We start from the raw sequence: 25,511 nt of genomic DNA on the forward strand, positions 1-25,511 counted from the left end.
CATGTGTAATCCAATTAGATTTTGCTGCCTTGCATTCTGTGGCATCTTTTTTTTTTTTTTCAATCAAAATGAGATGTCATGATTGTGAGAAGGCTTATTTTTCAGGAATGATGACCAAGTCTCATAAAGCCTTTCAGTATGTCTTCAATATTCCCCACTCTGTATCCCATATGATTTTACTTCTTTAGGTGAATATCGAGTCTTTTTATTAGTAATAATTTTGCTGATAGCTTCTTGGTTAACTCTAGTCTGATTCTAGTAAAGGTAAGCAAGTCTAAAGCATAGATGGATTGTATGTAGAAATTGATACATGAAGGCACAGTGTATACAAAGTTTTGAATTCTAGGCTTCAAAAATATATTTGCAGCACTGTCTTCCCCTTTTGAAGATAAGCATTTCTCGTTTCACCACAAGAATTCTACCAGTAGACTAAGCAAGGGCTGGACTGTTCCCCTCAGCAGAAGCATGAACCTATCTCTTGTACTTAATGAACAGCACAAGCACCTGATCTTAGGAGCCGTTTTAGAGCTATGAATCCTTGCCTTGCGTGAGTGCCTTGGAAGCTTTTGCTGTTGGTGTCCTGCTTGGTTGCTTTAGGTAGGTGTTTAAATTTGGGGAGGCAGGATTTCACGTGCATCACTCTTCAGAGCTTCTCTGTCAGCTATTTTAGGTAACTGTATGCTCCCACTAATACTTATTCCTGGGTGTAATGCTTCAGTTGCTGTGGAAAGATGTTAAACAAGTAATGTGAATTTGTGTTTTCCATTTTGAAGTGAATACCCATCTTTTTCTGAATCTGTGTCCAAAATATTTTCCTCTCACAGGCCCTTCCATTCATCTTTGCAAAAGCTCAGGTTTTCCACAGCATCATTTGTCATCATAGTGGTTGACCCAAAGTGGCTAAATGTGTGTTTGGTGCCTATTGGCAGTATTCTTTTTTTCTTTTTCTAGGACGTGGAAATCTGAGAAATGAACAAATTACGGCAAAGCTTTAGGAGAAAGAAAGATGTCTATGTCCCAGAGGCCAGCAGGCCTCATCAGTGGCAGACTGACGAAGAAGGCGTTCGTACTGGCAAGTGTAGCTTTCCTGTTAAGGTAAGAGTCACTGCTCTTCTTTTGGGTATCCATGAGGTACTCTTGCCATGAATTGTTATTTGGCTTTTTTTGGCAAGCATAAACCAGAGACATGCTTCATTACATGCTGACCTATTTTACAGTTGGCTCTCATTGCAAAGGATGTGGCTTTTTTCTTAAAACCAGATGGCTCATATAACAAATGCCTTGGAAAACCAGTCTGAGATATCCTACATTATTATCTAGTTGAAATAAATCATGTAGCTTGGTAGAGGAGTAATACAATATTTGTCTTCATTTTTCTGGAAGATCAGAAATGATAGTCCTCTTGGATTGCGTGAAAAGGTACTCAGTTCTCTCTGTTAAATGTATAGTTGTGGTTACAGTTTGACATGTAAGGTAAGTGGTGGGCTGTGCTCTGAAAGCAATCCTTCCTCCCTCTCAATAATTGAAAATATTTTCAAGTAACACCTGTGATTTCAACCCAGTGCATGAGGTTAGAAGCACTTGCTAACTTCTGAGAATGCCTCTGTGCTATGATCTTGTGTGTGTATATTACAGACTATTAATGCATATGAAACTGAAATTACCTTTTAAAATTCTGGTAACTCATTCCAGATTATCAGAGTATTATAGATAGAGATTTTCTTTTTTGTGTCCAATTCTCCTTCCTCTTTATTTAAGAAACAATATTTTAATACTTTAGAATAGTATTTAATATTAATACTTAATAAATACCAGAATAAAAATAAATATAAAATTTAGGGTGGCTTGTTGCATATGTTCCCCTTTCTTCCTCAAGTTACACTAATAGTAGATCTACAATAGGTTGGAAGCAGATGATGCTTGAGGAAAGCTAATGGGTTAACTTTCAGTGTACAAGGAGCACAGTCTATGGTTCTGACACCTACGGGCCTTGCATTAGTTTTTCTCTGTGTTATGCTTTAAGTAATTCTGTCACATTACATGTGATGTTGCTAGGTGGAATTCTTTAAACTGACTGTTGCATGTTTTTGTGAAGTTCGGATTGGTAAGTATGAGGTAACTTTCACACGAGGTTAATGCCCTGCTTTACCCTGCTAGAGTTGCTTTTGTGCTTTTACGTATTCTCAAGTGTATACAACATTTCTAGTTCATGGCTGCGTGCATATTTTGTCTTGAGTTATTTTTCTGCTAAGAGGAAGGAACTGTAATTCAGTCCTGAACAGAGATGGTGTTTTGCCAAAGCTTTGAAAGTAATTGCTCTGGGAAAGCTCAAACTTAGATTAAGGTTTAACGCTGTCTAGGAGAGAGCAGAGCTGTAAGTTTGAGGATGGTCATTTTTTCATAACTTAGGCATTACACAGGTTAAAAAGCAGAGTGCCCAGTTTCTAGGCATTTAGTTTATTCAGACTTTTTCAGTCCTTTACTGAACACAAAGGGTGTGAACCACTCCACACTGTTAAAAGACTGACTTTTTTTTAAACTCTCAGGCAGGACTTGCACTTCTAATGACAAGTGCTTCCTGTATTTAAATGAACCATTCATCTATTCTGGGCACATGTACCCAAAGTCAAAAAAGCTTTTGGCCTATTCTGTGCTGAAAAGGCAGAGAAATGGATGAATCTTTGCATCCTGTCATCAAAATGGGACTTAGATGCACTCATTAGTCTGCTTTTAATTGGAAATCACTGAATTAATTTAATTTGTTCTTCGGGAAAAAATGCTTTTAAAGTAAATGTAAGGGACATTTCTTGATTTGGTCAGAATGGTGTAGAGTATTAATATCTAAAGAACTTGCAATTAGGTGAAAACTTAAATTCAGAACAATTTAATACTAAGAGGTGTTTTATCTTACTTGATTAGAATTTATTGTCCAATGTAGTGTGCCTTGGTATAGACAGAGTGGAAATTTTTATAAGGCTTGAGATGCAGAGTGGGTGTTAACTGGTGTTGAATAGATAGAGACAGGAAGTATGCCATTGTGAGGGAACAAGATAAACCAGATGTGGAGTCATCGCTTTAGTGGGTGGTACTGTGTTTTGCTCACAGAAAGAATAGAACTTTGTGCTATTGAAGGAGAGTATCCTGTTACGCCTGTCTTGGGTATTTTTTGGGAATTCATACACTCCAGGAAAAGTATGCAGTCTCCTATGTCCTAAAATATCTGACGGGGTGACTTTTCTTCCTGATACTCCTCAGTGGATCAGGACAAAGTGAGATATTTTGGGAAGAATGTTTAATGAATAGAAATGCATTCAATATAAAAGATGGTGAATATAGCTGAGTTTTCTATAAGTTTTGCAGTGGGAATTCCAAAGTAGTCTGTTGTCTGTAGTGTAGCTGCTCAACCACACTTCAGTATGTTGGGGGAGCTGGGGAGGGGGTGCACAGGATTAGCATATTCTTACTTCTTATGATCTGCTTTGCCTGCTCTCTAAAAATCGCCTGAAATTCTTTGGCGTTCAAAGCATAACTGAGTAGCAAGACCAGAATCTGGTCATGCTTTCAGGGGTGATGAAGACTTCATCTGTACTCAGTGGAGACCTGAGAATTCTTAATAAATGTTGCTGCAGCTGTCTGTAGGATTTTCTGTTTGAAAGTAAAATATATGAGACTAGTGTGGTAGCAGCTAAGATGTGGGCTTTGTTACTTATAATGCTTGCTATTTTATATAGGTAAGATGCTAATACACTTTTTTTTTGTTGAGATAAGGGACAGGAGACTAGTGCAAACCTATAAGGGAACGTTTGTTCTTGGTTTCTCTGGAAAAAAAAGATCTCTTAAATTGGTTTGGTTTTTAACTACGTGCCTTTGGGTATTTATATTTTGCCCAGAGCTTGGGTGTTTGTAGAGTGCTACCACAGATTTATCCTTTTTCAGACATTACAGAGCATGTGGAAGCACTTCGAAAGTCATATTGCAAATAGGATTTCATCCTGCCTTCAGGCTTCACTCTGTTAGTGTCAGACAGGGACTCCAGTAGCTGCCTTATTCATTGTGCTTGGAGGATGCTGTACTGCAAACAGATTTAATGTTACTGAAAGGTTTTCTATGTTGGCATGTTTCTTGAAGCTCTTCCTGTGCTATGTCCACAGCTGATCCTTATTGTTAAAGTCATTAAGTGTTCTGTTGGATTTTGAGCAACTCTGATACATTTGTGGATCGTCTTCCCTTTGGGAGAGAAGATGTTCTGTGGAAAATACAGGCAAAATTCCTGTTACATTCCTTCATGTTGTTTTAAAATTCAGGGAAGTAGATTTGGTCCACAGTTGGTTCTCTCCAGTGCTGTGCTCATAAATTTGGAGGTGGTGATAATCATGAATGAATACCGTTCCTTTTGGTCAATAGCATTCCTTTTTGTTAAAGTCTGTGCTTTTCTGCTAGTTGGTGGGGCTGTGTTGCAGGCAGCCAGGTATTGATCATATTTTCTCTGTCATCTCAGTTTGTGTAGATGTAATTACAGATCTTCTCTGTGTTGGAAATCTAACCACACCTGAGGTGGTAAGCTGACACTCCAGGATAGGGCTGTGCAATGGCTGCTGACTTGCCTGTAGTGCTCTTCTGTGTAAACTCCTTTGAATCCACTAAAGTTATGTTGAAAGAAGAGCCAAAGAGAGATAGGTCCTGTCTGTCTTCAAATGTATGGAAAGGATGTTAAACTTGTGTTTAGAAAAATGACTTGCAGACCTTTGCTGTTCCATAGGGAACTTGAATGGTGTCGCTCTCCTAACTTTGGTGTTGTGGAGGCATAATACCTTGCAGCTTTTATAGGTGTTCAACAAGAGTTGCCCCATTATTAAATGTGGTACTGGTACATCTGTTGAAGTCTGTGCATAAGTCTGTTTTCAGGGACAAATTCTTTTCCACTGTCCTAACAAACTGAAAGGTAAATACTGTGTTTCAGTAGTGAATCCTTCCTCTGAGAGAAAACCAGTACCAGATACATGCAGTATATCGGGGTGTTAGATGAAGAGATTGTATTTAAAAGTATTAGAAGTTGAATGTTCTAACAGACATTACAGCTGTGCTTATCAGAGCTCTAGTTTATTTATACACAATTTTATATGTTAGAATTGTAACAAATGAAGTTCATTGACGTACACATTTTCAAACTTGCTTTCTTGCTCCAGACACTACCTCACTGAAAACATGCAGCTGTTCTGTGGTATAATGACTAAAATATTTGACACTAGGGCTTCTTTTGTGTGAAAAGCCTTTTCGAGTGTCCCTCTGGGTAAGTGGTTTTCATTCATACAAATGCTCTTTGGAGTAACTGGTCTATGAAATCTATATCAGAAAAATTAGGTCATTTCCTTTTACCTAAGAGAACTAAACAAACAAAACATTTGCAAATTCTTGGTGGTTCTGACCAAAAGGATATTAACAGAATATTAACCAGGTTACTACATGGTGTTCTAGAAGATGCAACAGTTGTGTGGATCTTGGATAATTTAATTAGTTTTGTTCTGTCATTTCCATGTTCTTGGTGGTCAGTCTCTTTTGACCTTAAGGCATCTAAGGCTGCTGTCGAATATCAACTGCAGGTTTACTTGCATTTTTTAATTCGACCTAGAAGGCTAAAGATGTTGGTAAAAAAGCTGGTGTGGAAGAGTAACAAACCACATTTCTATCTCTGGCATCCAGGGTTTGCTGCTGAGTACCTGGTATCATTGGAGTTGGCCTTTACACTGAATTAGATTTCTGTGTTAGTCCATAACAATTGTATGGATTCAGTTGTACTTTGTATATAAAAGAATTGCCTTTTCAGAACAAGTACTCTTGAACTGTTTCCTGTCTAACCCTTGATTTGATGGGAGGTGTTTGGAAGACACTGTATTGCTTTGTGTTCTCACACCACTCATGGCTGCCCAGGTGTCCTGTTTGGTTTTGGAATTTACATATTGAACTTTATTGCTTCATGTCAAATTTATAACTCTCATATTAAAAATAACTTCTTATATTTAATAAGTTTATAAAAACAGCTTGCATTCTGTTTCTTCAGGTCAGAAAGACGGGTAACAGCACAGGTGACTGTGACTTTTGTTTTATGTCTTAAATGCACTTCTAGTTTGAAGTAATAGCTGTGAAAGAATTCACCAGCGTGATGCTGAAGTGCCTTTAAGTTAAGCATGTGATATTTTTCACTGTGAAAGCCTGATGTACTTGAATAGTCTTTGGAAACTATGTTAAGTATTTTTAAGAAGTCAATGTGACAAAGCTGCTGATTTCTGAAATGTTTTACAGCCTTGCACATTAAACACTAGAAATCTCTACCTCTGAAGGCATGAACTCATGTTAGCAGTGAACAGTAATCATTCCTGTGAATGCTAACCCTCAGCAAGCAATGGTGCATTTTTGAAAATCCTGCAGCATTTAACATCACAAAAAAAAAAGGCTGGAAGTCAGCTAATTATAAAAGATGGTGATTATAATGGAAGGTGTAAAGCTTACCTCCAATATATTCCTATGCATTTTTGTCATGGCTAAAAGGAATGTAAGGCAATCCCTAATTTTAAGCTTTTTACCCTCGTGTCCAACCCTTAGTTTTGTTTGAATGGCCTTGCAAACAAAAAGTTTTAAATGCAGGTTCTTGCTGAGTTTTAAAAACCTTCTGTCTTTGGCAAAGGTGAAATTCTTAAATAGTTTTATAAACTTCAGGTTGTTTTAAAGATAGGACAATTAAAATGGTTTGGATTGCCTTGCAGAAATATTTATTTTAAATGTAATTTAGGTGTTGGAAATCAAAAAGTTCTCATTGGGTTATACTTTTTAATTCTATTTTTTAAAATTAGGAGATCCTCAGTGTCGTACATGGAAACTGAATTTTTTGCAGGAGTTGAAGAAAAGGTACAGTAGGCACTTGTGCAGTGTGTGTATAAAACTTCATGGTATCAACACTTGCTTTTCCCTTATATTTTCTTTTTTTTAAAGAAAGTTTTAAATTTATTAAATAGTGCCGAATTCCTGGAAAAATAGGAATTGCACATCAGAGCATACAGTTGAAAACCAAAGTCTGACAATACATGTGTGAAGCTGTGATAGGACTAGGAGAAATAGTGTGTTTAGCTGCATCAAGGGAAATTTAGGATATACGTTTTCAATAACAACTCAGCAAAATAACATCCCTTTCTGCAGTGAGACATGTAAACTACAGGGTAGAAGGTCTAGCCTTCTGATCTTCAGTTACAGAAATGTCATAATACTTCAAGGCTGACTTCTCTGATGTAGATGTGGAAGTAGATCCTGCCCTGAAGCAAGTGCTGTCCTACATAACTTTCTGAGTTCCCTCTCTGCCTCATTTTAGGGATTTGTAAGAAAATTAAGAATATAGCATTTGTATATCCTGTTTTGAGCTTCTTTATTGCATCTTCAGTATCCTGACTCACAGTGTTTTTTCTGTTGGCAGTGATAAAGGTTGTGTGAGAACCAGCACGTGAAATGCTCAGAGTGGCTCTTAGGTGGGTGTGATGTAAAAAATAGAGAGAACTACTGGTATAGGTACTGCTTTGGATTCTTTTGATCCTCGTTATTCAGAGACATTTAGCAGTCATAAGCTGCTATGGTTCCTGTTTTGGGAATTTAACAAGTTGGTGAGATGAGACATTTTGATTTCTGGTGACGTGTGTAGCATCCTAACTAACCTATTGCTCTTGACTAAGCAAAATTAAACTTTGTCGATGCGTAATCATAGAGTTTCTGTTGTCTGTGCTTCTACAGCTTTATCTGAGCAAACATTTGTTTGAAACTAATAAATTTAGAAAGCAGGAGCATGGGTATGAGAGGAGAGAAATAAAATTGAACATTGGAATGTAAATCTTAGAAGTCAGTGGTAAAGTAGCTCAGCTTTAAGACGTATCCAGGATTTCTGGATTTAAGCTTATGTCTACTTGCAAGACAGCGTTTCACTCTGAAACTTTGGTGCTCAGGCTTTAATTCTTGAGCAATGCCAATTCTAGAAGCATATCTGCACATGCAGGTGTCAAGTAGTCAGTCTTACTGTTGCAAATAATACACCAGAACTTCCAGAGGAAGAAAGAGGAATGCTGTTGCCTCTAGGAAAAATACCAAGAAATGCTGATGTGCTTCTCTTGGTAGCAGCTCGTTTCCCAGCACACGACACCTTGGCCAAGACTTCAAGTAAGCTCATTTCCTATGTCCATCTAGTTTCAAATGTAATCCAAAGAACCTAATCTGTTACTGCAAATAAAACAGTGTATGTGAACATCTGCTGATACAGAGGGAACTTCAATTATTTGTGTAGCTGAGTCTGTTTCAAAGAGAAACTGTAAATGCATATTACCAGACTTGAGCAGAACTGGCTTGAGTGAGTTGTCCAGGTTGAAGGAGCTCTGGTGAAGGATGTTTTTGCCAGCTGTTATTGTTGAACTTTGAAATTTTGAAAACTGAATCAGTTGAGTATTTGAGAGAGAAATGAAAACAAAGAAGATCAGGGCAGCATTGCTTGTACTAGGACACAGGTTATGTTTTTTTCCTGACCTGATAAATCAGCCCTTGGTGTTTTAGTAGGAGCAATTTCAATAGCATGTATTTGTGAGAAGGCAGTAGGAAAACTTCACCAGAAACACTTGTTATGGTAACTTGAGTGGTTGGTTTTTAGATGAAGTTGGAAGATGTTTAAAATGCTAAAAAGAATAAATTTTCGCAAGCACTTTTCAAATTCTAAGGATGCTTTGCTGCATGCCAGTTTAACTTGTTCCTGTGTCAATTGCTTTATGTTTGGTTTGAGATTGGTACCAAACAGCATCTTCAGCAAAAGAGAACATGAAAATCAGTGATGAAGAGGGAAAGTTTTTTGGTTTCTGTTCAATTTGCTGTACCATAATCTCATCTTCTTTTCGCTAAAAATGTTAATATAAGCAGTGCTTCTATTTAATAATGTTTGCATTAAGGACTTTTCTCCAACAGCCCCTGAAAGTATTTTATTTGGATTAGAGCTTTTATGTTATGTTACTCAGTATGTGGACTCTGCCCACATGGACTTTAGCTTTCTGTAAAAGCACTGCTGGGTAATTTCTGGTATAACGATTAAATCTCTTACAGAACAACTTATGTCTGAGAATTGCTGATGTCATGACTATCATTCACTGGTTGCTATGGAAATTAAGTAGGAGTGCATTCAATATTAATACTGCATTCCTGATATATGCATTTTCCTGATGGAAAAGTACTCACTTTCTCCAGGAATGCTAGCTGCAACAATCCCTGTGACAAGAAATGCTCTTTGCAAATATGTCAGAGGTGTACTCCTTTCCTTTCTGTTCTCAAAGTCATCATCCACCACGGTATGGCTTAGGCAGCTCTGTGGATTACGTGTCCCAGTCCTTGAGTGTGTTTGTGATAATGTGCAGTCATGGATTTGCATGAGATTTTGCTTATATAGGACAGTGGCTGCCCAGGCACTTCAAGAGTATATTTCTTCTCCTTTAGTTTGAAAGGGAAGTTCCTTTCAAAGATCCTGAAAGGTTGGATATAGAAGTGTGGGATTTGTGTATCTGCTTTAAAGTAGTTTCCATGTAATCCTTTTCTGCTAATGTAACAACAGAGTTTAACAATAGTTTATTTTTCTGAAATCCTGAATTCTGGTTTTTAACTTTAATTTCTGACTCTAACTAGTAGCTGCATTTCCTTTATTAAATTTGGAAATTTCACTCATAAAATGCTGCTGCATTATTAAGCTGAGCTAATATTTCAAATTTAAGGCTAAGTTAAGATAGATTTACAATTTAGCACTTCTATTTAAAATATAAACACTAGAAGAGGTTTCAGTTTTGACAGTTTCTTGCCAATCTTCTTGAGGAAATATTTTTGTCTTTGATGACAATCCATTAAAAACGAGATAAATATTGCAGCACTAGTTAAATACAGAAGCTGTGTATATCTACTCTCAGACTGATGAAATAAGCTTGAAGACTTGGAAGGGGACCTGCTTAAGGGACATTTGGCTATGAAGAGGACCACAGCATTCTGGTTATAGAATGAAAATTTATTTTTACAAGAAAGAAAAGTATATTGGTACGTGTAAGCAATTAACACACCACCACTCCATCCCAGAAAAATTAGAAACCAAAGCAAGAAGAATTTTGAAGTTGCTGTAAGATGTTCAACACCAGTGCTAATGATGAGCTATTGGCTTCTACAGAACTGGCTTCTGCAATGGCAAGAACAAGTGTTTTTCTCTTTGTATGAAGAGCTAGAAGTGTAATATGTGAATACAAACAAAGTACCTTTTGTCCTCTATATCATAAGAAGTATTGTGTGACAGTGTAATTTATTTAAAAAATCAGAATTGATTGATGCTCAGTGAAGTCTGTGGATTGTACCCCTTTGGTGTGGATAGATGCACTTGATATGTGTAATAATGTCTCCATTCACAGGAGTGGAAGCAGTATTGAAAACTGCAGCTAAACTTGCTGTCTCCAGCAGCAGTGGCATGACTGATTGCTGGAAGTTGGAACATGGGATTGAATAGAGGTTTGGCAACACAGGGGAGAATGGTTGTCTGTTTTGCAGTGTGACATGAGGCAATATTTACTCTGTTCCATTTCTCCCTTTTCCAAGCAAAAGGCAGGTTGCCAAGTACAGGGGCTGAATGGTTTGAATCTTCAGTTGGAAACATTCTGGCTGCACTGAAGTAAATGAGATGTGCAGATAGGTCAGGAAATCTGAAAGTTGCCTTCTGTATGGATGATACAAATGGTCATGCAAACGAGATGGTTTATTCCTTACACATTTTTTTTTTTCTGTGCAGTACAGACCTCAGGCTTGTTCCTGTCTCTATCACTGTCTTAAAGAGAAGTTACTAAACCCAAAACTTTCTCATGACAAATGTACAACAAAATTTCTGCATCTGGAACTTCTCCCAGAGAAGTCATGGCACAACAGAGTAGTTGATGATGTACATATGTACTTCCAGACACACAGTAATTGCATCTTTAGTTGTTACTGTTTGTGTATTTTTAGGATTAAAATGTTCTGCTTCGTGCTCTGGAGAAATGAAGATCTTGCGCAAGTGTTCAGCAAGCTCAACTGAGGGAGTACAGTTGCTGTTTTGGCAGCTCCAGCATTCAATTATAAGGCTTCAGCCTCACAGAGCTCATTTTGAAAAAGCTCTAAAGAGTCAGATCTTTTATTTACCTTCTAATTTCAGTGCAACTTATTTTTCAAGCTGTTCTCCAGCTGTGAGGGCTGATTTCAATGAAATTCTTCCCGAATTGTTCAATCCACATTTAATTCTGTTTAAAAAAATGCCACATGGTGAGATTTAATGCTAAAGCTCTCTGTCACTTAAGATATTGTAAATATTTCAGCAGTTTAATGATATATAGAGCTTCCTGTTCTGGAGCATCTTGCCTTGCATAAAAAAGCCTCAACTTTCCAATTTCTATTAAATTTTTGAAACAATCTTGATTTTTTCCATATAGTTGAATTTCTTAATCTGAGGGTGCTTTGATATGGTATTGTGAGTGAATTTTTTTTTTTTTTGTCCAAGACTAGTATCCTTATTAATGAAAGAAACCCTAGGAGATTTCAAATAACTCATGACAGAATAGTCTGTTATAGAGTGCAACTTCTTAATAGGTTTTTAAACTTGTGTTTACTACTGTATTAAGTGACACAAGCATTGTTTCTTCTGTCATATTTTAAAACCACTTATTCACTCTCTAGCTAGCCTAGAATCTAAATTCTGAACTGCATACAACTCTTACAATGGCAAGTAAGTTAGGGAAGGTTTCTTTCACCTACAGCTCTTACTACAAAACTTCAGAAAGTTTTTGATAGTTTCTCTGATTTTCTTCAAGAGTTAAGTACTTTGAATAAGGATATGAATTTTTCTGAGAGAACACTTCCTTTCACTATCAAAAAAAAACTATGATTGGAAAAAGCAAGGAAATTGGAAAAATTAAAGCTAAAAGTTTGAGTGTAAAATTATCCATGGTACCCTGAACACTACACACTTGACATATATTTCTTGCAACTGGTTTCTCTATAGACTAATATTATTCTAGGTTATAAATTTAAAGGCTTTGAAGCTTGACGTTTCTATTCACTGTTGTGTTGCTAGGGGTTTTTTTAAGTAGTGCTTGGTAAGATGAATCCGTGGAAAACATTTTTTTTTTTAACCCCTCTTTGTAAGAATGATGAATGTGTCAGTGTCCACATAACAGCCTGTTGTTGTAATGAAGAGAAACAATTTTGGTTTACAGTTTTGAAAAAGGGGTGGGAAAATTTCTCATATTTGGACATTACCATGCAAAAATATTTGGTCATCTTACTGTGTAGTGTAATTGGTTTTCAGTACTAAATACACTTATCATTATTCAAAAATTATTTATTCATCATAATCTCTATATTGATGTAAGGTTTTCATGCTGTGCTAGTAAAAAAAAAAAAAGACTACAGCTCATGATGAATAAGCAGGAAAGCACAGTTTTCAATACTTTCCAATTACATATTTTCCCTTGAGTAAGGAAAGTCTGTCTTTTCCTCCAAATTTCTGGTTGTATTATGCTTTTCTGCTGATGCTGGTACCCCCATAGAGATACACAGTCAAATCCCCAAATGCAGGTTTAAAAGAAGGCTGGCAAAGTGCTGGTAATGTCTATTGCATCAGCTGCACTGAGATGAATTCAGAGCTTGGGTTCATCAAAATCCCAGGAGTTTAAGGAGCTGCTATTAACCTTTTCTCCCCATACTCTTTCCTGCAGTACTTGGGACATGTCGAAGTGGACGAATCCAGAGGAATGCATATCTGTGAAGATGCTGTGAAGAGGCTGAAATCTGTATGTATATTTGTTTAATGAAAACGTTGGCTTTGGGGCTGTAAGCATTACTGGAGGAGGTCTGTTTGGGGCACTGCTCCAGCTAAAGACTGAACTTTTGACCCATGTTAGAACAGTTGGCTGGTTTGAGAGCACTGCTGCTCTTGGGGGGACGTGCTAATCTGATGATGAGAGGGAGAGTTACAACTGTTCTTTCTACTTGCAGAAACTATTTGCAAAACAAATGTGTAAAAATTCTCTGTGACCTTTCAGGCTAAGTTGGTACCCACATGGGACTTCAACCATTGTTTTTTAACAGCTTCTCCCTCTCTCTCTTTTCTTCTCCCCCTCTCTCTCTTTCCCTCTGTTGCCTGCCACTTTAATAGTGACTTAATTCACCATTATTATACAAAATATTAGTTGTTTTAGGATGCTTTTTTTTCTAATGCACTGCAGCATCGTAGTTGTGCATGAAATAATCTGGCTTGCATCTGCTCAAAGTGGCCTGAAGGCTGCCTAATTCTGACATGTCATGAAGTGGGCTGCTCTTAGTTTGGCTTCTTGTGAACGTTTGCTCCTGTAAATGGCACTCGTTCAAAGCTCTTTGTATTTCTGTGGCTCATTTGAAGAGGTCTTGTCATCTCTTTCCTGCAGAAATAATACCACAAAGTCCTGTGGAAATAGCAAACTCCAGAAGGGCAGTGATCAGTCTGTCAAGGAACTGAGGCTTTAACATCATTGAAAAGCACAGGAGAAAGGACATGGAAAAACTGCATTTTTAATAGAGATAGAGAACTGCAGTCCTTGTCATCACTTCTCTTATATGTTTTATCTACATACATTCTTCATATGCATTCATTGGAAGAAACCCTTGTATCCTTGCAAGTCAACAAAATCCATCAAACAAGTCCATCAAACCCTTCTATTGCACTTCTGCTGGTTTAAAATATGTGCCACTGGACATCCCTTTCCTCACCAGGTCTGAGAGCTCAAATGGTTTCCATCTAAACCTGTTTTTCCCTTCTTCCTAGCACACAGCAGAGCATTATAGGTTATCTTTTCTGCCTTCTGTTGTGCTGTAAAGTTTGTGAATTGGTTTAATGCTCTGATTAAAATCAGGTCTTTTCATTCTTTTCTTTCTCAGCTAATGTATAGTAACCTGTTCAAGCCTCATTCCATCTGTTCCCATTCACTCTGCAGTGATTAGTGATTGATTTTTATTAAAAAGGGGCACACAAAATATAAATGAGTTTCTTTGTTCTGTGGATTTAGTTTATGCACCTAAAGGTGCAAGTACTGACTGCATAATCAATTGCATCCGTTTTTGTCTCTGATTTTTTTCTGATTTTCTCAGTATACTTTCTGTTAGCACACCAATAGCACTGCAGTATCTGCTTTCTGCAGTGCTTTCATTCTCTTCCCTGGCAAGCTATGCTGTGAAGTAGCTGTTCTCTAGTTTACAATTCCACGAGCCAGCTAAGTGTAGCTAAGCTTATAATTAATGAGGCATAGTAAAAGCACAGCACCCAGTTTCTTCTGGAATCTGGATTTCTAAGATTGTGATTTTTGATCACATGAATTACTGGTTCAAACATCAGACTTGGATATCTAACTTTTACAGTTAGTCAACATTTTCTGAAAGTAAATAGTTAGATTTCCTTAATCTATGTTATGTCATTATTACAAATTGTGGATGACATTAATTTACCCATTCTCTTAAATTAACATTTTTCTTCAGGTAGTTTCGATTTCTTCTGCTGTTTGATGTCTATGTGTACACCAATTACAAGTGTGCATCTCTTAAAATTGCTAGTTGTCTCCTTTGTCAGTGTTGGAAGTTGAGAAAAGGGAGGTGAAATTCTCTTTGTGCCCCAAGAGGAAGATTCAGATTACTGAAATTACTTTGTGTGCTTTAGTTACTAGACTCTATCAGATGCAAGGTCCATTTGGAGCTGCTCACTGCAATTCAAGCCCTGCCCCTCACCCCCAGTGTGTGGATTTTAAACCAGAGGAATTTTCTTTAGGACATCACCATTACTGGAAGCTGTGTTCTGTACAGGGCTTTCTTAATTTAGCAGAAGCCAAACACTGGGTGATATCTCAGCATGTGAGGAATGTGATGAGAAAACAGTTTGTTCTTCTGGTAATCCCTTGATTTCACATTACATAGTTATTTTGATGGGCTTTCTCTTGGTTTTGAGAGAATTGCAAGTTTGAGCTGCAGTGCTCAAACTGAAAGACTGGCTTAAGGGAAATTGGACTTCACTTTTAATGTGGTTAAATGACATTGACGTATATGTGGGCTATTTTAAACTTTATTCTCTGCATGTAAGGTGTAGCTTTTATAAATCCAGTCAATAAAAATTAGAATTGTTAAAATATTTGTATCCTGTAGCTTCCAAAAATTAAGTTCTGTCTCTTTTCTTATTCTAATAGATATATTTCCTTATAATTCTTGCTGTACAACAGTTGGCAATTCATTTGAGGAACTGAAGACTATTCTTTTATAGGACTGACTACTAGGTTTTAAAAGATTTTGTGGGATTTGCTAAGAATAATATAGAACAGTGTTAATCTTGACTTAAGAATAGTTTAATTACTGCTTTGCTTTTTGAAAGATGCAAACAAATACCTTTGTCTCTGTTGTGGGAAATAACCTTTCAGGGATTTTTTTATGACCTGCTCCTTTAATGGGTGCATTTGTTTTTGAGTGCTGCATCTTGCAGAACTTGTAAACATGTGATGGTGAGCATTTTATTCAGACATTGCTTAATTGACAACTGAGTACAAGCAGCCACTTTTAGCTCAAGAATCCCTCATCCACACTGTACACTGTTGTTACAGTTTTATAGCTCTGAAACTGCACACCAACAATACTGTAGTTTTCTGTCTGATGAAATGGCATCGCAGTCTCATTAATAGATAAAAACCCCTCATATTTAGCTATTAGTTTATTATTAGCATGGGTTTATATTATCAACAGAACTTGCATTTTTCCTTAGTAGAGTATTACCAATGTAGCTTACATTATTATTTCCTTAGTAGAGATACATTGCTACCTTTGTATGCATTTAATATCTGATAAGATTTTTGTAGATGGACGTGAAGCTCTAAATGGTTTCTTCAGAACCATTTCACTGAATTTAAAATATTCAGTGCCAACTGGAAAGTAACTTTAGGGGCCTTATTAAGTGTATTTGACTCAGGCGTGGGAACATCATATAAAGACAAAAGTGTACTCTCTCATGTCATATTTTGATTTTAAATCAGCTTTAGCTTGTAGTATTGGTTTCTAACTTGCCACTTTTTGTTTTAAATTATGCATTTGTTTTAATATATGTTCTTGTTTTAGCAGGTAAAGAGACATAATTTAATATTTTAAAAAATGCATTAGTTATCTCTAAACTACATTAACTTAGTGTTGTTTAAAATCCATTTTGCATGACGCCTTTTCCATTAACCTTGTCTAGTTTATTTTAAAAAATTATCTTGTTTAACAAGCTTTTTTCTGAGAGCAAAATTAACCATCACCTAAAAATGAGGTAGCTTCTGGTGAATCTCTTTAGCTTATGCTGTCTTTAAAAAGCTGTTATTTAGTGTAATGCAATAGTCATCGCTCAACTTGGCAGCAGCATCCAACCCCTTCTCATTATGTGCACTACATTGTGATTAATCCATTAGTTCCCCTCCTAGTATTCAGCATATCCTGTCCAAATACATAACTGTTCCTGCCTCCAAAAGTGCTTAAGCTTTTCAGCTGACTGAACTTGGAGATGTTCTTTATACAGTGTCTGAGTTGATGTAAATATGTCACAGATACTCGGTAAAACATTCTGTGGAAGGACATGGAGCAAGAGAGGGACACACCAGCAGGGCCAGGAAATGCAAAGCTGAGATGGACACTTCCTTCTTAACTTGGTGTTTCCTGGCTTTTGTTGCCTTGCATCAGAATCATAGCTTTGATTTAAATAGAACCTTGTTTATCAATCAGTTCTTCAGACACTGCCTCAGGGTATTTGTGGCAATACTTTAATACAGTATTAGTGATGAGCAGGTTGGAATTGCACAGTGTAAATGTGAGGTCAGGGGCTGTCACAGAGACACTCCCTGTCTCTTCTGCAATTCTCCACCTCTTCCTCATTACTGCTATACCAAAGCTTTCTTACAAATGAAGTGATTTGGAAAGACAGCAGGAGCAGCTCTGTGCTTCATGTTGCCTTCCCTCACACGCGGAGCAGCACGTGGCTGTGCTCGCAGAGCGGCAGGCCTGGTGAAGTGTCCTCTCATGTAGTTTACTTTCCACAGTCTGGTAACAAAACAAAGCTAGTAAACTAAACTGCATGCAAATATGCTTAAAATTGTGTGCTGGCTTTTTCTTAATGTGAATTGGGCAATCGGTATAATTGCTTTCCTGAAGAAATTTAGGAAATTGTAGTTCAGCCTTTGGTATCTTTGCACTTACCTGTCTCTCCCTGCCTGAGCTGATTTTAAAGGCTGTTCAACCTATAAATTCAGAGTTGTAGAATGAATAACTAGTATTTGTATAAATATTGCATAAAGCCTTGGAAGGCTTTAGAGAAAGAGGTCTCATTTGTATTTGAGTTCTCCCACAAGGTTACAATGAAATTCCTAGTTCTTCAGAGAAGACTGCATAAGATGTGAAGCATAAGAGTAGCATGTAAGCCAGAGCAACAAACAAAGTACTTACCCCTGCTTTATATCAGCCATACATGCTTCTCCAACATACAGAACATTAGCTTTGGGGAAGAGTGATCAATACAGAGCAAATTAGACTGCAATTCTGGAGATAGAACCTTGCATTTCACAAGAGCCTGTGCAGTATTTTACTTGTTTAACCACCATGTCTGCTGCCAAGTTTGGTTTATAACCTAACCAAAAGGGACTAAACAAGGGAGAGTGAAAATAAAGTAACCACTTTGCATGAAATTGGGGCTGAGGTTTTCTTCTTTCCACCAATTTCAGGGCAGTAGCTTGTTAGAATTGTGTGTGTGCCCTTTGATCTGCATTTTCATAGGATTATTTTCACATTTGCCTGTCGCACCTTCTCATGGATAACTCTTAAAACCCCTTCCTTTCCCTCCAAACCCTATTCTTGTGTGTGCTTGTTGGTTTGAAAACCCTGGGACATTTTAGCTACCTACAGTAATAGCGCTCGACTTGTCCCCCCTGTTCCTCCAGGAAAGGAAGTTCTTCAAAGGCTTCTTTGGAAAAGTAAGTTTAATGCCTTGTTTGTGCTTGCACTATAAGGAGTTACATCCCTGGTATAGCACTGCCATAAAATCAGGGTGTTGAGAATGCCTTAATCCATTTCAGAATATTTGCTTCTAAAACAGGCTTGGAAATATTTTGATCAAAGAATGTGGTTTAAAAACTAACCATAAACAGAAACTTAAATATCTGTGGACTGTATTAGAAATCCAGTGTTCTGAAGTGATTTGGTGTTCCTGAAAAAAAAATAATTTTTTTTTTAACCCTTAAACTTGTGCCAACCTACATCACTTGGGCAAATGCCTACAGAACAGTAGAGGTCTGTGCTGTGTAAGTGCTTCATGCCCAGCTGCCTGGCAGCATGAGTTGATACCCAAATGTTAGCACTGGGAGAAGGCAGTGTGCCATCTCTTAAACCTTCCCTTTTTGAGCACAGTTCCAATTCAAAGGCATATAAAGATGAGATCAGGCATTTACTTACTATGTTTTCCTAATTTCAGCTCAATCTCCAGTTTCTATCATTGCTCTTGTTTTCACAAGGACAGTGTCTTAGATAAGAAGGGAAGCAGCTCTGTCCTTATTCCCAATGTGCTGCACTGGTGTCTGGGTGGTTTTGTTCCTGCTGCCTACATTTCTTTCTGCAAGGCAGAAAGATCATGCTGTCTTTTACCTCTCATCTGTTTCCTACCTCTGTGTTTAAAATTCCTGTAAAACCTTTTAATCCAGCTTTCATATGGAGTTAATCTAAGATAATGGCTTCTGAAGTATCTTGTTATAAAATGAAACTTTGCTTAAATAGAAACAAACAGGCTTGTAATGTTCATATACATGCTGAAGTCTTTTGAAGCAGGTTATTCTCTGGTCATGAGTTGGTTTGGGCTTTACTTGGGGAGTAAATAAAGATTTTCAGCTGATCACCATTCACTCAGATAGATATAGATGTCACACAGGAACATCTCTTTCTCCAGTTTTGGTGTCTTCCTATGATATCAGAGAGCACAAATCTAAAGTGTAGTGGTGGTGATCAGGGGTTAAAATACAGAAGGTAGCAGATCTGTGGGATTAATGAGAACAGTCCTGTGTGCAAATCAAATCCTAGAGCTGGAATCTAGAAAGACGGAACCCAAAGTGCTAAATTGGAAACTAACAGAAAGCCCCCACCTCAATCTGATTAGCTATGTTAGTTTCTCTCTGCTTGTTGGTACTAACTTCGATTACGGTACACAAGAAAGCAAAGATGTAAAAGTAAAGGTATTTGCATAGCACTTAGGGAAAAATCTTTCTTTGACTTTTTAAATTATTAAATATGCCATCTTCCCAATTACATCTTGGCTGATATTTAACAATGTCCAGCATTTTAGATTTCCTTTCTCCTGTACTATAATATTTTGACAAAGAAGGACCTACTTCTACTTCAGCCTGTGAATTTCATTAATTAGCACTGAAGCCACTTAAATCCATAGTGTTTAGATATCCCCACAGTAGCAGTGTGGCAGTACCTTTATTACAGCTTTGGCCTACAACACGAGCCCACATCTAGGGAAATCTGCAGAAAAAGGGACAGCTGTTCACTTATTAATAATTGAGAAATACTAATAACTCTAATATCTTTTGGCTGTCTCATCTATAATTTCTCCCCATGTGCCTTGCATTGGGATTAATATAACATTCCAGACTGCCGAGCTATTTAAAACACACCAGCAGCTTTCAGAAAGTCAGTCTAGACATGTCTGCCTCTTTCCCTGTCCATATTTTTCTCCTTGTAAAATGTAAATACGATGCATTTATTTCTGGAAATGTTCAAGTGATTAGTATTGAAAATGCCTTTTTAAAACTTTAAATAAAAATTTGATGTCTGTTGATAGGTCCAGGATAGGCTTTTGTGGTTATCAAACAAGCTGCCTTTTAGGCAGCTCCTTTTTAAACTAAAACTTTTCTGTTGTAATGAGTGGCAGTACAGATTTGGTGATCTTTGTCATGCTTTGCCTCCATGGAATGTGTGTATGTCTCATCACACAATGTGTTATACAGAGTCTCAAATGAAAATTTTTCTTTATATATACCTCAGACTCCAGGTATATCTTAGAGCTGTGTCCAAGTCCCAGGATAGGATAAAATATAATAGGCAGAAAAACTAGAAACAAAGTATTTTTAAAAATGCATTATTGGCCAACTTCTCTTCTGGCATCCTTAATAATTTGTTTTCCACATTACAATAGAGCAAGGTATCAAAGCAGCTACTTTTTGCTGGGTTGATGCCCATCTCTAGGGCACTTCCAGTTTGTCAGTGGGGTTTCTTTGTGCCTGGCCTGCCATGGACCTGCTTTGTCCTCCAGCCTCCTCTTCTCCCCTCCTGTAGGTGTCTAAGGACTCTGAAATGAGTCCAGATAATGACTCTGGTGCTGGAGCAGATAACTGACCTTCCCAGAAGGGCTGAGCAGTGAGGTTTCTAGGGGTGCTGACTCAGCACTGGCAAATCAGGCTCCCAGGAGTCGATGCCACATGTGGCTTTCCTCAGGCAGTGCTGTCATCTAAAAGCAGTAGAATATAAAGACAAGCTACAGATCTGAATATCTAGGTGAGTCCCTTGGCAGCAAGATTTCAAAGCGTCCTGTTCCAGTGGATATTGGCCACTTGCTTTAAACAGGAGTTGCCTGTACCTCCCAGCATTTGTTACACAAGCTGTGATCCTGTGTTGGAGTTCACTTCCCATGCAGTATCTTGCAGCTGCTCTGTTCTTTGTCAGTATGTGCCAAGAGTGCAAATGCTCCTATCTGCTCTGTAATCACAATTTACTTGGCATACCTGCCCAGAGTGGAGTAGTACTTTGGTTTGTGTGTCCAGTAGGAACTGAATTGGAGGAATATGTTCCTTTAAACACCACTGGTAGGCACAGATAAGCTGAGAATTCAGAAAATCATTCATTGTCCAGCAGTAGTAGCAGTGGGTTTGGGGTATAGACTCTAAGGATAAGCCCTTTCAAAGCACTGCATCCACCATAAATATAGAAGAAGGAATTGGGAGATAAAAGTGATTTTCTTTTTTTCTTAGTGTAGCAAACTCTTTGGTTATCTTGCATGTGGAACCTAATGTTTCAGTGGGAAAAGAGGGCTTAGGAAGCTCTTCAGCCTGCTCATTTTATTCTGAGAAAGATGAAGTTCATGTGTTAACTATTTCTAAATCCTCATTTGGTAAAATAGCAAGTGAGGAGTAGCTCCGCTGAAGATCAGCATTGCTTTATGAAGTACCCAGCTCAGTTAAACTTGGCTTTAATACAAACTCCAGGAACTGTCCACAGTTTCTGTAGGGACAACGTTTTTATTGTTTGCTGGGGAAAGATGTGTATCTCTTAATCTAATGATGGCAGTCTAAACAAAACAGTTACCTGCAGGCATTATCTTCTCTTCATTGTTTGTATTTGCTTGAAATAAAGATTTTTAAGACTTATGGCTTATAAACAACTGATACTCTTTTTAAAACAGTTCGAGGAGACAGACCATTTGTTTTGGAATTAATAGGGACTTTCAGGCTGTGGAAGCTAGCTGAGCATTGAAAATACAGACTATATTTTGTGGGTATTGCTACTGCCTTTTAAAACAAAATATTAGAAGTAATTTTTATATGCTGCAATATTTTCTAACACACATGATGGTAAATTTAAGTGTATCTTCTATTGTAAATTGCACTCTTTCCATTAGGTATTCCAGAATCTAAATTAAACATTCTCTGGGGTATCCGACAAGATGGATGGTCACTTAGAAACTTGCTTCTGCAAGCACTTCTCTGTAGCTTGCTTTCATACTGTGCTTATTTTCTCTCTTTTTTTCTTTAAATGCTCTTCTGTGCAAGTCAGTGCTGTTCTCTGTTCCTACCAAGCTTTTTGAAAATGCTCAGGATGTCATTGCTGCTTCCAAAATTGGGACAGATAGTTCCTCCCCAAAAAACAAACAGAAGTTCTGCCAGCACCATTTTGTTCACACTTGCTGCTTTCTCTGAGAATGAAACCAATGTGATATAATTGGAGAGTTTTCACTCCAAGATATTTCATTCTTACAGTGTTAAAATTGGTATTGCAGACTTGGAACATGCAGTAGCCTATGCCAGAATGTATTCTTGTTCCATTACTTGCTGTAAGAATATAAAGTATATACATCCACAATAAACTATTAAAAAATTACAAATAGTTTCAATTCTAGTTTGAAGCCGCTAGCTGAAACCCCTTCGTCTTTTTTTTCTTTTCCCCCGTTGTTGCTTTCTTCACTCCCTGCAGTGGCTTCTGGTGGGTGCCATTAGCAGCCACAAACTGTGTAAACCCAGTGCTTCAAAACACATGAAGAGAATATTTTAATAATTGGCTAAAGTAGGGGGATTGTGAATTAAAGTGACAGGCTAAAAGAAACTGTAGTAGTTTTCTAGCAGTAGTTCACTGTAGCAACCAGTAAAATTATGCTGACCTATTTTCTTTTCAATGAATTAGCTTCAGAAGAATATTGTGTTTGGACTGTTTTCTGTAGCTTTGCCTTGAAAAGTAAACAGCCTGGAAAGAATCTGTAGTTTAAATGGCTCCTGAAGCCTTCCTGTGTTTCCCGCTTTTACTTAGCCTCAGCTTGCGGCAGCTGAAAGTTCCCACAGTCAGGTTTTGGATAGAAGCCAGACCGCTCTCTGCTGCACCCGCCTGCCACACACCACTGCTTTTCCAGATACACACCCAAGGGTTAAGAAGTCCTGTTTTTATATGTGTCTCCCAAGATAAGACATTTAGGTCTTAATAAATTGGTGAAACATGTTTGGGTGATTGATCTTAGCATTAAGCTTATGAGCTTAATAAGCTACACAGTAACTGATGATTTTAGGGTGCTTTTAACACTGCTTTAAGGGTATGCCATGATTCTACCATGGGACTATTGGGACAGAGGGTAGGGCTGATGGAAGTATCAGGTAAGAATTTTCCTATATTTGAACTTGTGCTGAAGAAGCTACCTGTGGTGTAACTCCTTATGAATGAGTGTCTTCTGACTCTAGTGGAATTCTTCACCCACTTGGTCAGTCTTGAAATCTTTACTGTCAGTGGATGTACACCTTATTTCTGCCTCACCTGTCCTGTGCCCTCTCCCCATCCCCACGACGTGCTGTTTCTGAAATACTGGCTTTGGCTTGGTTCTCTTAATGTTTTGCAACTTGGATTGAGCTTTGGGCACCCTACTGACCATGGACTTCATCTACACTTAATGTTATAGTTCTTGGAGAGGGGAAGTGGGAGGCAATTGGCTGTTGGCATAAAAATGTTTTGTTTTCTTTTGTTTTCTTTCCCTTTTTTTTCTTTTCTTGAAAGTCTGGGAAGAAAGCCGTCAAAGCAGTCCTGTGGGTTTCAGCGGATGGACTCCGAGTTGTAGATGAAAAAACAAAGGTTAGATTTCCCTGGGCAAAAGTTTTAAATCTCTCTATAATAATATATGTGCTATATCTTTAAATGGACAGCAATCTTTGTTACTGCAAACGTTGGTATTTGAAAGGAAGACTGAAGTGTGTAGTTTAGTTTAGTAATTTCTTCTTTTGTAAACAAATGTACACCTTCTAATTTTTTTCCCAGTAAATTCCACACTACTCTCAAGACACGTTTTGTAAAAAGTGGGAGATGTAGCACAAGCTTGAAATATTTTTTGTTGCATTTACTGCAACAAGCCTTGGTTTTCCTGATGAGTTCTCTTGGCAGTGAACTTGAAGAGTCCCTGGACTTCGCTCTGCACCACTGCAATAGGTTGCAATAGCAATGCATAAGCCAGCTCTCATATATGTTTTAATCAATATCATTTTCAGTGCATCCAAATCCTAGAATGGATCTGAATGAACAAGAGCTTCCAAAAATGTAATGAAGAGAGTAAATTAAATAGGGAGATTGTAGCTTCAGACTCAAACTAAATAGTAATGGCATATATCAAATTTAATAATTTTAATAGCAAAGATGTTGGTCTGAAGTGGAAAACTAATATATTTGTGGCATGATTCAAGATTGTTTTACATTTTTATTGTGAAATTACAATTTTTTATTATTTATTAGCCCATGTTGTACCACCAAGGCACATGTGTCCAAGTAAGAGCAAATTATTCTTGGTTTTATACAGATGTAGACAATTAGAAATAAGGGCTTTAAGCTTACAAGTGCACTAGAATTTTAAAAGATGGCATGGCTATGAGAACAGTTTTGACTTTTGTCAGTCTGAAATAGTTTATTTTATGTTCATATCAATTGACTCTTACTTTGGTCTACCTAAAAGATGATTTTTCCAAGCCAACACTGAGAGGCAGATGTAATTCTTATCCCTCTGGAGTGCAACTGCCTGTCAAATATCTGCTTGTGGTTAGACTTCCCCAGGGCTGCTGCAGTGGTATGGCTTATCAGAGCTGAAGTTGCAGTCTCTCAAGAATTCACTTTCTGATACAAACATACTGATGTGAATGAATTCACTCTACTGATTGCCTCATGTAAAAGTAATAATACATTATTTTTAGAAATGGTGCTGCATATGTGTAATAGTTTCAAATTGATTTTTAATAGGTTGTGAGACTCTGGAGATAATTAAAAAGTATAGGATTTAAAAAGAAAATAAACTATTGCCTCCTGGTGGTTGAATACATCAGCAGAGGTGCCAAGTACTAGTCACCAAGCAAATGAAATAATTTGGAAAAAAAATATTTAAAAACTAAATTTTAATGAGGGTGGCATAATCTTTAACTGTACTATCTCCTTTTTAGAAATGCTTCTCCCATCTGTGGGATTAAATAGGGAGCGTTTGGTGCTACCAGTGCTGCTGGTGCTTTCTCTTGCATTTCTGCTTAGCTGACTGGGAGATGAGTTTTGCTCTTTGTGTAGCAGCTGCAAGACTTTTCACTCTTGCAGACCTCTCCCCCAAGTTTCAGCATTGTGTTTGAACCACAGTGAAGACTTTCTGGTTGCAAGACTATGGAGCTGCTATAAAAATAAAATAACACATGCCTCCATAGTCTAGAAGACAGGTCATAGGAATTCACTGGGTCCCTAAATTCTTAAGTGGTGCCTTAGCACACCTCTCCCAAAGGTGGGTGGTGGACAACGTCATCTCTTCTTTTTGTTTCGTACTGGGAACAGATTTTGAATGATGACTGATGACAAATAATTGAACCCACATCAGGTTATCTCCTTTTTAGTATAACTCATTTTTGTGCAGTTACACCTGACAATGACTTGTTCAATTGTTTGGCCATATTTCCTCACATTTCTTTCATGGTGGGGGGGATTTTTTCCCTCTAGGATCTTATAGTTGATCAGACGATAGAGAAGGTTTCTTTCTGCGCACCAGACAGGAACTTTGACCGGGCGTTCTCCTACATCTGCCGAGATGGCACAACGAGGCGCTGGATCTGCCACTGCTTCATGGCTGTGAAGGACACGGTGAGTTCAGTAGGGTG

The 25,511-nt window shown here is 37.7% G+C and overlaps 1 protein-coding gene across 16 annotated transcripts in view; it reads left to right on the forward strand.

Annotated features, from left to right (window-relative positions):
* The window catches only part of NUMB (NUMB endocytic adaptor protein), a 98,843-nt gene that overhangs the window by 63,357 nt on the left and 9,975 nt on the right, over window positions 1–25,511 (forward strand). For 7 of the 16 annotated variants that reach the window (XM_050975125.1, XM_050975124.1, XM_050975123.1 and 4 more), the window contains exons 2-6: window positions 952–1,095; window positions 12,783–12,857; window positions 17,991–18,068; window positions 23,398–23,472; window positions 25,354–25,494. In XM_050975125.1, the coding sequence (XP_050831082.1) occupies window positions 970–1,095; window positions 12,783–12,857; window positions 17,991–18,068; window positions 23,398–23,472; window positions 25,354–25,494 (495 nt within the window). In that variant the 5' untranslated portion in view covers window positions 952–969. Of the gene's footprint in view, window positions 1–951; window positions 1,096–12,782; window positions 12,858–13,490; window positions 13,816–17,990; window positions 18,069–23,397; window positions 23,473–25,353; window positions 25,495–25,511 lie in introns of those variants that run through there. The other 9 variants (XM_050975129.1, XM_050975130.1, XM_050975135.1 and 6 more) reach the window with 5 other exon arrangements.

The sequence above is a fragment of the Serinus canaria genome, chromosome 5, assembly GCF_022539315.1.
Source record: "Serinus canaria isolate serCan28SL12 chromosome 5, serCan2020, whole genome shotgun sequence".
Lineage (NCBI taxonomy): Eukaryota > Metazoa > Chordata > Aves > Passeriformes > Fringillidae > Serinus > Serinus canaria.